General features: G+C 37.7%; 1 protein-coding gene across 15 annotated transcripts in view; it reads left to right on the forward strand.

Annotated features, from left to right (window-relative positions):
• Positions 1 to 12,163, forward strand: part of TFPI (tissue factor pathway inhibitor) — a 58,700-nt gene that overhangs the window by 40,366 nt on the left and 6,171 nt on the right. For all 15 annotated transcript variants that reach the window (XM_021540943.4, XM_085585328.1, XM_085585336.1 and 12 more), the window contains 5 exons: positions 1,286 to 1,486; positions 6,692 to 6,730; positions 9,976 to 10,152; positions 11,227 to 11,391; positions 11,856 to 11,948. In XM_021540943.4, the coding sequence (XP_021396618.2) occupies positions 1,286 to 1,486; positions 6,692 to 6,730; positions 9,976 to 10,152; positions 11,227 to 11,391; positions 11,856 to 11,948 (675 nt within the window). The remainder of the gene's footprint in view (positions 1 to 1,285; positions 1,487 to 6,691; positions 6,731 to 9,975; positions 10,153 to 11,226; positions 11,392 to 11,855; positions 11,949 to 12,163) is intronic.

Below are 12,163 nucleotides of genomic sequence, written 5' to 3' on the forward strand. Positions count from 1 at the left end.
AAATGCTATTTCTTTTCTGTAAGTTTGATAACCTGTAATCAAATGGAATAAAACCTGTAAACATCCATGGACCTCAGTACTTCTGAGGATTTATCTCAGCTCTTAGAACTTCATTCAAAGATTGTATAATAAGGTAAATTTTAGATGCTAAAATAAGATAGCCATAGAGCAGGTGGGTAGTAAGTACACAAGTTCCCTTTTCACCATATCATAAGCCTTCTTTTAATTAATACTGGAAACTTAAACTAGTAATAGTAGGAATCTGTAATGATTACATTATCATGTCAACGCTTTTTTTTTTTTTGTTTGTTTCCTTCCTGGACCACTGCAAAGAGCACAGGTAGATATGTTTGCATATACATTCTGAGACATCAGTGTTCTAATTAGCTGTAGCAGAATTAATGAAAAGCTTTAGGTCTGTTCTTCTGGCTCCTGTGGCAAGCACACAAGCTCTGTAGAGCTTTCAGAACCCTCTAGGGTAAAATACTGCCTTGGAAAAGCAAAACAGAAAAGTATAGAAAACCATATATTTATAAGGGAACAGTATCAGGAACTGGACTGCTAGTCAGAATTTCCTTATTGACAGGGTGAAACTTTGGTAGTGTTCCTCACAATGCCTATGAAAACTTATATAGAACATTTCCTGACCTAATATATACTGAAAGACAGAAAGGACACAATTTGAAAACATTCAGTTTTGTTTTGCCTTGACTTTCTAGCTGTTTGCTGTTGACAGCTGTAATGCAAGGAAAAGGAGCCTGGTGCCTGCCAGTGGTGCCAGTAGGGTTTGTGGCTCAGTGAAGTGCCATCTGACAGGAGAGGGATGCCCTCTGCAGGGCTCTGGCCATCCCACACTGTTCCCTGGCAGATCCTTTATGAGCCGAGTTCTCTGGGATCAGGGCATGGAAGAGAGCCCAAGAAACCCTTGCTGCCCTGGTGGTCTTCGTGTCTTTGTGTGTTTTTGTTATTCAGCATCGCACCCCTGCTCGTGTGACTAAGCCACGCTCCATAACTGTTTAGAGGTTTGTGATGAGGAGCTGAAGTTTATACTGCGAGCTGTTTTGGTGGAAAATTGGAGCCACACATCTGAACTGATCGAATGGAATTTGTGTTCCGACAGATGATGTTTTTCTTGTTTTTCTTTTCACATCTGTTCAGTGTGCTCGGAGCTTTGCACACAGATGTTGTGCGGTGCCTCTCCAGCAGAACACACAAGCAGTCTCATTTGGGAGTTACACCATGCAGCAAACTAACTCGGCTCTTCTGCTTCTCCTCTGTGTTCCAGGTGCTGGTTTGCCACCACTGAAGCTCGTGCACTCGTTCTGTGCCATGAAAGCAGACGATGGCCCGTGCAAAGCCATCCACATCCGCTATTTCTTCAACATCAAAAGCCGCAAGTGTGAAGTATTTGAATATGGTGGATGCCACGGCAATGGGAACAACTTCCTAACGCTGGAGGAATGCCAGGAGAAGTGTGTGGCAAAAGGCCAGTACCCATCCTCTCACCCTCCTACCAATTCTTCAGTTGCATCTGTTATTTCTCATTCACAAACCACTTAGAAGCCCTCTTCAGTTCCTACTATAACAGAAATAAGATTCTTGTAATTATGTTCCCAAGTTGGTTTTAGTCATCTGAATTATTTTACATGGTGCAAGCAGACATTCGGGATTTGGAAAGATAGGTAGGTTTTGTAGTGTACCTGTGAAATAGAGCCACTAATGCAAGGAATATTATTTTCTAGCTAGAGCCCTGTTTTGGATGAGTTCCTAAGTGAAATTGAATTTGAGGCTGGTGGGTAGCAAAGATGTTCTTTATTGCTTTCAGAGTGTCTAACCCAAGTTTTGATGCCAGGTTTGTCCTTTGCCTGAGAAGCTGATAGAAGTTGTCCAAATATTTGGCCATCTTCTCTGTTTCAGCATAATTACTACTACTGCAGTAAATAATTCTCATTTAAAATGTCAGTTATGGCCATTTTTCAACTTTGTTTTATTGAAACCTCCTCAGTTAACCATTGGAAAGAGGAAAACAAGATCTAACATATGATCACATATGATCTAACATATAATACACAACACAATGTGCACCAAGGGCCTTGTGAATGCTGGTTTTGGTATTAAAATTCAAGCTTTTAAGGTTTTTAACATTGTACAAATTCCTCATACAACTGGATGAAAATTAGAAGACTTGTATCTTCTAGGATTAGCATACGCTGCTTGGTAAGCACAGCAAGGTCTTATAGGTTACAAAAAAATACTTCCAAGACATTTCAGACTAGAAAGTTGACTTCAGAAGCTCCTGTTTTGGGTTTTCTGGCCAAAGCTGACTGCACATGTGACAAGGTCATTTATAGCATCAGTTTTGTCTGGTAACAAATGTAAATGTCTCTTACCTATTTTTTCCATCCCTTCTAGAACTCATGTCTACATAAGTTTAGATCAGGCTTTAAATCTGTTACATTGTCTGTTTCTCAACACATCTGTATTTCCTGATCAAAATTACTCTGCATAGTGCTGCTAAATTTATTTAGCAATCAAATAAGTGTCTGATTCCCACCCCAGTGTTACAATAATGGCTGGAGCTGGTTACACATTACCCAAAGTAGTACTTCAAGAGTGTTTGTTAGCTTTAATGCCTTGAATCTTAACAATCTGCAAGTGTTAATAAGCCATTTTCATGTTCCTTGAAAGCACACCTAGTTTCAGTGCCTTTGGTCTTTCCAAAGAGGAGGCTGTATGCATTTAATTTACTCACCAGTTATTAACTCAAGATATTATTTACCTTTCAGATCTATTTTTCTGATTTGCTGCTGCCACCATAATTTGTGTTCAGTTAGGTTTTGCTTTTAAACAACTGCATGCTTATAAAGCTATCTCAGGATAGAAAAAAAAAAAAAGGCACTACAAAGTTTCACTAAGAACTTGTCATCCACTTAAAAAATGGAGTAATATTTTTGACTTTGACAATTTTCCAGTGCGTTTTACTCCAAGAATTAATTTGAACCTTACCTTTTGATGGTTTCTGGACAGATCTGCTAATAAGCCTCAGAGACCAGAGGTGCTACAGGGAAGAAGTGGCAAGAATCAGTCACAGCCTTGCTCTGTTTTCAGGTGCAATACATGGTGGTAATTATATTAAAATAATATTAATTATTGAAATGGCATCCCATCAAGAAAGAGGGATGTGGAAATCACATTTCTTTAAATACCAAATAGCAATCTAGCATTTCAAGTTAAAAAAGAAAAAGGGATGACATGAAGAAAAACATTTTTACCTATGTGCAAGAACACACAAAGCTCAGGAACCTCTGTCCTATTGGATTTGAAACAGATCTTAAGCAAACTCTTCCTGAAGTGGCTGTAAAAGGGAAGAACGTTTATACTAATGGATTTCTTTTTATGTTCAACTTGGATACTTCCAGGAGTGCAGATTACTGTTTTGGTGCTCATTTACCTGTATTTGGTATTTTAGCAATTGGTAAGGATGAAAGCTGTTTACAAGACTGTTCCTCCTCCAAACTATACTATTTGTGCCTTTGATTCATCATACCTGAGTGTAAAAAAAAAAAACCAAAGTAAGATAGGATTCAAGTCATAGGTTTTAAAATCTTCTGTACAGACTATTGTGTGGGAGCAGATCTCATTTCTGGGCAGAAAATCAAACAGTGAAGGAATTAATTACAGATTATTAATCTGTTTCTAGTTAAAGAGTAAAGTCTTTCAAGATAAAAAGTTGGAAGTTATTGTTTCCTTGTATAGCATTCAGTTTCAGACAGACCTGGAGTCTAGGATGTGAATTAGCCCTTCTGTGTCTTGACACCAGGCTGGCTCTTGGTGGTTTCCAGCTAGTATTTGGTTTGGGGTTTCAGCAGGACCCTCAGCATCTTTACCATGCTTGGACTGGGGTTATTTGCACCTGCCAGTGTCTCATCCAAAACTTGACACTTCCTGTCACAGGAAATTTGGAGTGTTTGTCCTCAATTTCAATTTAAAGGCTAAGACAGAGGAATAAAAGGGAAAAGGCTGGGATGATAGATGCAGAATTTAGAATTAAGTGTCCAAAAGTCATAGCAGGTGTCATGAGTGACAATCTATCACATTATTTCTTCCATCTGATGTTGCTGTTTTCACAGAATAAGCTGAGTTGGAAGGGACCCAGTGTTACTTTGATTCTGACACATATGTTGGATCTGAAACAGATCTTCTAGACCAAATCCTGTACTGGCATATATTTGGCATAACTCTGTAGTATAAAACTGAAAGTTATTTAAAATGAGAACTGTCTTTGTGTCTACATCTTGATATTCAGCCCATAAACATTTTTCTGTGTATGAATAACAGTGATCCAGGACTCTCCAAGGGCTGGATCTGCTTGGAGGATGAGGAGAAACCAAGAATCATAATTTCTGTATTCTCTGAATGAATACCAACAGATAAAATGATTTGGTGTTATGTACAGCATGCTGCAGACAATCAGGCATAAAGAAAAGTAAACCCTTTTGCAAATTAATTCCTTTTGCTAACATAAAACAGCAAAATCCTGCATAATTATGTGAATTTTTGTTAAATCTAACTCAATCTGTACAGTCTTGTAGCATGTAGTTGTATCCCTCTTATTTACATTTCCAGTATTTATTACTGTAGGGGATCACTATTTAGGGGCTCTAGAAATGAGTCTGAAGAGAGGGCATGAGTGACACAAAAGTGCTTAGAAATAAAGAAAAATCTGAACTACTAAATTATCACTTTGTAGAATGTGAAGACCAGTATTGATGAATATAATCTCAAGGGTAGCTGTCTAATGTAAGCAAAAATTCAGAAGAAATAATATGATTTGTCAAAGTTTTTGATTTACAGTATTCAGGACAAATACAAGAATAAATGAGGCAGCATGAGTGAATTACCAGATCAGGATAACTTGTTAACTCTTGGAATCAATAAGCCACCAGACAGAACTGACTGATATCAGTACAGCAGAGTTCAGAGAGCCCAGCTGCATGCTGGCTCCCCAAGACAAGATGGTTACTTCTGAATCAAGCTTCCTAAAAATCAGCTGTGTTTTCTGTTTCTTGTGCTCACGACTTCAGGGGATGAAAAAGTACTTTCTAAGAGGAATTTGCCTACAGGCTCCATTGTTTACTGGATATGAGTATAGTCACAAATGTCATCACTTGCACAAAGATCTTAATTTTTCAAGGCAGTGAATATAAATTTTAGGCTAGCTAAGCTTGCTGCTGTGGGAAAATACCTGCTGATAAATGGTTCTGGTCATGATGGCAATTCTAATGTCTATTATTTAGAGTGGATCTACTAAGAAATACACTTCTTTTAACAAAAAAAAAAAGAAAACAACTCAGATGTGGATTTGGATTTTTGACTGAAACCAGAAGCAAAAATATTGGTGACATGGTAGTAAGATTAAAATATTCTAGGCCATATAAACTCACAATAAAATTTTCCTTTTCTCTGCCAGAAGAGTAGAGATCACATGCCAAAGTATGATTGCTGATTTTGCCCTGAAGGGGACAGCTGAGTGAGATTAGTGAAACAGCCTGATGTGCGTGTCCATGTTTAGGTCATGGGTTTAAATGCTGAGGGCCAAGCCTCCTAATAGGGAAAACTGGAAATATGTTCAAAGAAATGCTACATCACTCTGAAGTGTGTGCCATGTCTTTAGTATTTTTAAAGGGTAACAGCTGCATTGTCCCAGAGGTGGAAGGAAAAATGTGTCATGACAGAATTTCTACCTGATAGATCTGCTTTGAAAATACAACATCAGCAGGTTTCCAGTGAAAAACTAGGGTAGAATTATGATACAAAAGGGCAGTAAAGTACAAAACAAGAATTATGAAGCTATGCAAATAAGGGGACTAGGGCAGAGTCCAGAAGCTGCTGGCCACTTTCTCTCAGCTGTCAAAATATTGTCCACCTTTCACAGACATTGGATGATCTGCTCTGCCCTTGAACTCCTTTGCAGTTTTATGCTTAGATAGTCTTCCACAAGGAGCAGAGGTTCATTTTCAATCTCCAAAAAGGAATTTGGGGTTGAATTAAGATACCCAGTTTCTTGGGCTGATACAATAAAACCCAGACTCCTGCATTAAAAATGACAATAACTTTGCTGCAGATCGTGCACAGAGAGAAACCTGCAGACAAAGTTTTCATCTACAGCCTCCTGGGATACCTGGAGATATTTGGCCAAAGGCGCCTTAATATAATTAACTGCATGAGGAAAGCTTCACTCAGGCCATGGATGGCAGAGCAAAGGGAATTTTATAGGATGAGGGAAGTCCTACTGTCTCCTTCAGCCAGCTCCAAAGCTATGAGCAGCATTAGTTGGGTTCTTAGTCTGTTAATTACTCCTCTTTTGAGGAGTGACATTGGATGATGCAGGATCCTGGATGCAGTAGCAAGAGGGGTAATTTCCCTGTTCAGTTCTAAACTGACATAATTTGATTTCAGTACTTGCTATATTGTCAATTTCCTAGTAAAGCAGGACTTCCTATACCAAGGAAATGATTCTTCAGTTCTCCGCAATGAGCTTTTGTTCTATTTCTCAAATAAAGAGAAGGAAAGGAAGAGATGGTTTTCTTGCTTCTCAGTGCTCACTGTCCCTGCTAAACACACTGGTATCACAGGCCAGACTTAACACATCTGCTTTTGCTAACTACTTTTATTTTTATTTTTCTTGCAGAATTTCCTCAGAAGATGGCGTTAACAAGTGTTAAGAAAGGTAATTATATTTACATCATAATCTAAGATCCTTCTACCACAATAAGGGATTTATTTTCTTTTATTAGCTTGGAACAATACATAATTGATCTTCTAACAAAAGTAGCAATGTCAGATTAAAGTGAGTTCTTAGTCCAAATCTGTCTTCATCAAAGGATTTGAGAACAGTTGTGGTCACTGAAGATGGTAGCTGCAACCTCTTCTGCACAAAATAAATACATCATGATTTTGTTCTCTTTCTTCAGTAAAAAGGGGGACTCGGCAGAGATTCAAGCATGGTATAATTAGCCACGACAGGGATCTCTTACAGTGTATTTTGAGAACAAGCTAAATGCTTTGCACTAATACCTTTTTACTTTTAGAAAAGTAGGAAAAAACTGCTCTGAAACAGAACTCTTTAAGCATTGTCTGTGAAGGAGCTACCAGAGATTAGGGTAGAAGCCCTAATTGCAAATCGAGCAAGGGAGCAAGCTGCCCATTCCTGAAGGGACAGACTTTAAACAGAACTTTAAATTCCTGATAACCCAGACTTCCAAAATAGCCAGTGCTGAAGTATTGGGACTCCCTTACTTGGAACACTGTTGGTCTGTTGAGAAAACTGAGGTTCCTAACAAGGATATTTCGCTTTAATACTCAGAGTAGAGCTTGTAAGAGTTACTCTACCCTTCCCCTTTGCACATTGGAGCCTTACCTGGATGGGGCCCACTGTGGGCAGCCAGAGCTCTACAAACAAGACTTGAGTACACCTTTTCACAAGTCAGCTTCTCTTTTTCTGCTTATTCTCCTTCATGTCTCCTTCCACTCGAGACTTCCTGAACAGGCGTGTATTTAGCAACTTGCAGAAATGCAAACATTTGCTCATACATTTTGAAACAGACTATAATCAAATCTCCCATCTTTACAGAATGGTATTTGGAATACTTTCATATGAGATGAGGGGTTTCTTTTTCCTGTTTTCTACTGTCATTTCTATTCTTAATGCATTAAAAAAATTGTGATTATATGTGGAAGCTTCTAAGGTTGATTTTCCACTCACGCTGCAGACTTTGGCACTACTTCCTTTAAGGGCTGACCCTAATTCCCTGCTTTTAATGACAAAACAGAACACATCCTGTAGAATTCTGCCCATGGCTGTCATCAGCCCTATTGCATGTGTACTGTTGTTTCCACCAATGTAGTCTTGAATATTGAGTCCTTGGAGAAAGATGTGGCATTTAGAAGTATAGTACTGGTTTGTATGGTTAGGATTATATTGCTTTCATGAGCTCTCTCTTCAAAAGTGACTATAAAAGTTACCTGTGAACTCAGCTAATTTGGGCTTAATTTCATTTGCAAGAACCATTTTAATATAAGAATATTCTAAATTAAAGACATCTGTTTTTAAGAATCAGTCACAGTCCTGTAGCCTACTTTGCATACCCTTATTTTTATCTTCCTTCCTTTTTCAGTTAATGTCTATCTAATAATTCCTTTGTGCTGTTTCATGGTCTTGTGCAATGTTTGATGAGGGAATTTTTTCTGTAGCTCCTGTTGTCTGTGAGCTCCTAGCTGATGGAACAGATACTCCTGGTGGAGCCTTGCTGCTCCCTGTCTAGGCACCTTCTCACCTCTGCTTTCAGCTGAAAGCACAGCACATGCCTTGCACATCTTTTTTATTCTTCCTGCTCTGTGTGGGATTTACTTTCTGAATCTGTGCACATCAACAGGGGCTGCCTTTGCATAATGAGAGAGGTGAAGCACCTGAACTGTGGATTACACTTACTGGCAGACAATGAAATTTGTAATGAAGAATCAAACTTAAGCCATTCACGAATGCTGAAAACAGTTGATTTTTGTTGCTTTATTCAAGACTATTTTAGTGCTTTAGTTTTGCCCATGAGCTCTGAAAATTCTTTTTTGCTCTTCATGAAGTATTATAAAAATTGAAATGCAATGTATTGCCAATTAATTCTTAGAAAAACACTTTTTATTTATACTTTTTTTGTAATATTTTGTAGAAATGCAATGTGTGCATCAATAGCCTTTAATAATAATCTTTTTCTAGCAATGAATTTTAATATATACCTACCTAAAACAGGTGTTACAACATTAACTTCTTTGCAAGTTGATGACCTACTTCTAAAATGTTAGGCATTTCAAAGTAATTGTTCTATATCCATTTTTTAAATGACAGCTGGCTGCACAGCATTTTAGTCTCAACATTTTGTGAATTTTCACAGCTAAACAAGGCCTTTATGTTACACTCATAGGATTTTCTTATATGTTGGTTTAGTAGACTTTTCTCAGCAAGTCAGCTCAGACAAGAATCATGTTTCAAAATATCTATTAGCAAGTATCTAAGAATTTCTCCACATATATTTCATTATTGTTACCATGAGTTTAAGCATACTATTTTAAGAAAAAACTGAATATGGTGAGGAGTTGACTTTTGGGGATTGTCATATGACTGTGTGTTTTTCTTCCCTGCCAAAGGATATAATATCATGCTGTGATATTCAGTCAAATAATGCAATATTCATTTGTTAGCTTTTCCTTGATTGATGTGGTTACTGATTGCAAACTCAGAACTGGGACTGAAATATTGTAGAAGAGCTGCTCTGTCTCCCTGTTTCAAGTACTCTTTTACAAGGATAAACTACCCTCTACAAACTGCACTGCTAGATTTTTTTTTCCTGTTCAATTTTAGAACTCCTTCTTTTTCTATTTGAGCATTGCTTTGTGCTAACATTGAGTGAAACATAAATAACAAGGATGTGTACTTAAGTGCAAGCGATCCAGCTGAGGTGTGGGTCTTCATTTAAATCAGAATAAAAGGTAATTTTCAACTTAGAATGTCAATGTTTTGGAATTTTAAAGGACTCATTAGTTGATATTTTTCAAGATGCAGTTTAGTGGCTACTTGAACAGAGCAAAAAATATCCCTATAATGTTCCAGTGTAAATATAAATCATTAAATAGAGATAAAATTAAATTGAATAATAGATTATAATACAATATATTTTATAATTATATTTACTAATTATAATATTGCAATCAATAGTTTCTTTATATAATTATTCAATTGAATGTTATTATAATTAAATATAGAACAAAAACAGCACAAAAAGCAGTAGGTATTTTATAGCTGGCTTTTAGCCCAAAGTCACAAGTTTATTTTGTAAACTTCCTCCAGTTCTGTTGTTGTTTTGGGATGCATTTTAGTTTTTTTCTTCACCCACCCTGTTCATCATTTAACCTTGCTTCTAGGACAGCCTGACTTCTGCTTCCACGCCCAAGAGCCGGGGGTCTGCCGCGGGTATTTTACCAGGTACTTCTACAACAAAGAGACGAAATTGTGTGAGGCGTTCAAGTATGGTGGGTGCCTAGGAAACCAGAACAACTTCAGGAGTTTGGAGGAGTGCCAGACTACCTGCCAAGACAACTGTGAGTTGATGTTTTTAATCATTTAGTTTCAGTCTTGTATAAAAAAAAAAAAAAAAAAGGTGTGTTTTGAAGGTATTTTGCATGGAAAAAAGGCAGTTTAGGATGCCCTGAGGTGGCAGTAATTTATATATGAAGTTTATAGCAATTATACATATTTTTAAATAAAAGTACCAAATTGTAAAGTATGAAGTAAAAAATTGGTAGGTACTATTTAAGGAATATTACAGGCCTCCTACATTTTTATTTTTCTTATGACAGCTACCCTAAAATCTGTCATTTGTGTGGCTTTATAATACCATAAAACACTTTGTATGTTTTTAACCCATATGTCTGCATATACTCCTTTCAAACTAAGTCTTGTAATGACAAGAGGTGCCCATACAGGAATTTTTAACCCACTGTGCATTGCTAACTTCCCACCTGGAACACCTGTGTGTCCCTTGGGAATGACTTGCTGTGCAGCTTAGGCCACCAAAGCCACTCAGACTGACCACAGACCAGTCATTTGCTTCCTTGTCCTGATCATTCCAATAAACTATTCTACATAGGATGCAGCAACCTTCAGAACTGCTCTTCCTTCACCAAGTGCCCCATTTTATTCACAACGTGAATACATTTTCCCATTGGGAGCCTCCAGACCTTTTTATCTTGCTTGTCTCTAGTGGGCCTTTTTCCAGCACTGTTTCATAAGCTGTCATTTTGGCAAGGGGAACTCGAGATTATTCACACTTAGAGTAGAGAAGACCCACTATGCTTCTTTTTAAAGGTTTGTTTTTTTAAAAATTATTATTATAAATATAGAGCCATGTGCATTTTCCCTTCTTTTGCTGAAGCATTTCTTCCTGGGCTGTGATTCCACTTTTACCTTCTGAACTAAAAGCTGCAGAATATTCTTTTTCATTACTTGAGTCTAAAATAATACCTTCATGTAAATTTGCATGGACACCCAAGAAGAGAGGATTGCCATGATCTAAATAGATCAAAGTTTTTACTTTTGAGATATTGAATAATCGATACCAGTTTTTGTTTGTTTTTTCTTAAAAGTTTTCACTTCTTTTTTTTTTTTTAATGTAGCAAATTTATTGCCAACTGAAGAGCATCCTAGCACTGTGAGCAGCAGTTCCCCAGCAAAAGATCATTCCAGCACTCTGAACAGCAGTTCCCCAGCAGAAGAACATCCCAGCACTGTGAACAGCAGTTCCCCAGCAGAAGAACCCAGCCAGTCTCCTGAGATTTTTGGTAAGAATTTGCTTTTGCTGTATATAATCAACCCTTTGATGCTCCTTGGTTTGGTCACTGATTTTCCCCATTTATTTGTATGTCACTGGAAATACCTGAGCACAGGGAAGTAATTAACATTAAAAGCAGCTTCAGAGCCACTTTCTTGCCAGCAACACTTATTTTGAAAAAAGCCTTACAATTGCAAAGTTTAGAATGACTCCTGGCAATATAAAAATAACCTTACCAAACTCAGTATGATCTGAATTTTACATCAGTAAAATTAAGGAAGGAAAAAGAACCCATTGCAAAGTTGTTTCAGCAGCCTGAGTTTCCTGAGCCTTGGGGCCTTAGAGATGTTGCTTGGCAACTGGCATCAGTAGTGGGTTTGAGCAGGGCCAGCAGGTACCAGTCACAGCTGATTTCCAGAGCTTGGGTGTGCCTACACCCTTGGCTGTTTCTCACCAGCTGTCTCTTTCTTTTAGTTAATTTGTTGCCAGCTGCTCCAAATGAGAAGTCCAACACCCAGAATCGCAGTTCCCCAAAGGAGGAGCCCAACCAGTTCCCCATTTTTTTTGGTAAGAATTGGCTTTTGCAGTTCTTAGCTCTGTCTTTTATATGGGTTGCATTTCCTTTTCAACCCTTTTTCTGACATGCCTGAGACTAAAGAATGGGCTTTCATCTTTGCCAAAGGATTTGATAAGCAGAGAAAGTTAAAGCAAAGAAATATGTCACAACTTAGGGATCTTTCATAAATATCAGCAAGTGGAAGATTGACCCCCTCTTTAAAAAG

This window comes from Lonchura striata, chromosome 7, assembly GCF_050655825.1.
Source record: "Lonchura striata isolate lonStrDom1 chromosome 7, ASM5065582v1, whole genome shotgun sequence".
Classification (NCBI taxonomy): domain Eukaryota; kingdom Metazoa; phylum Chordata; class Aves; order Passeriformes; family Estrildidae; genus Lonchura; species Lonchura striata.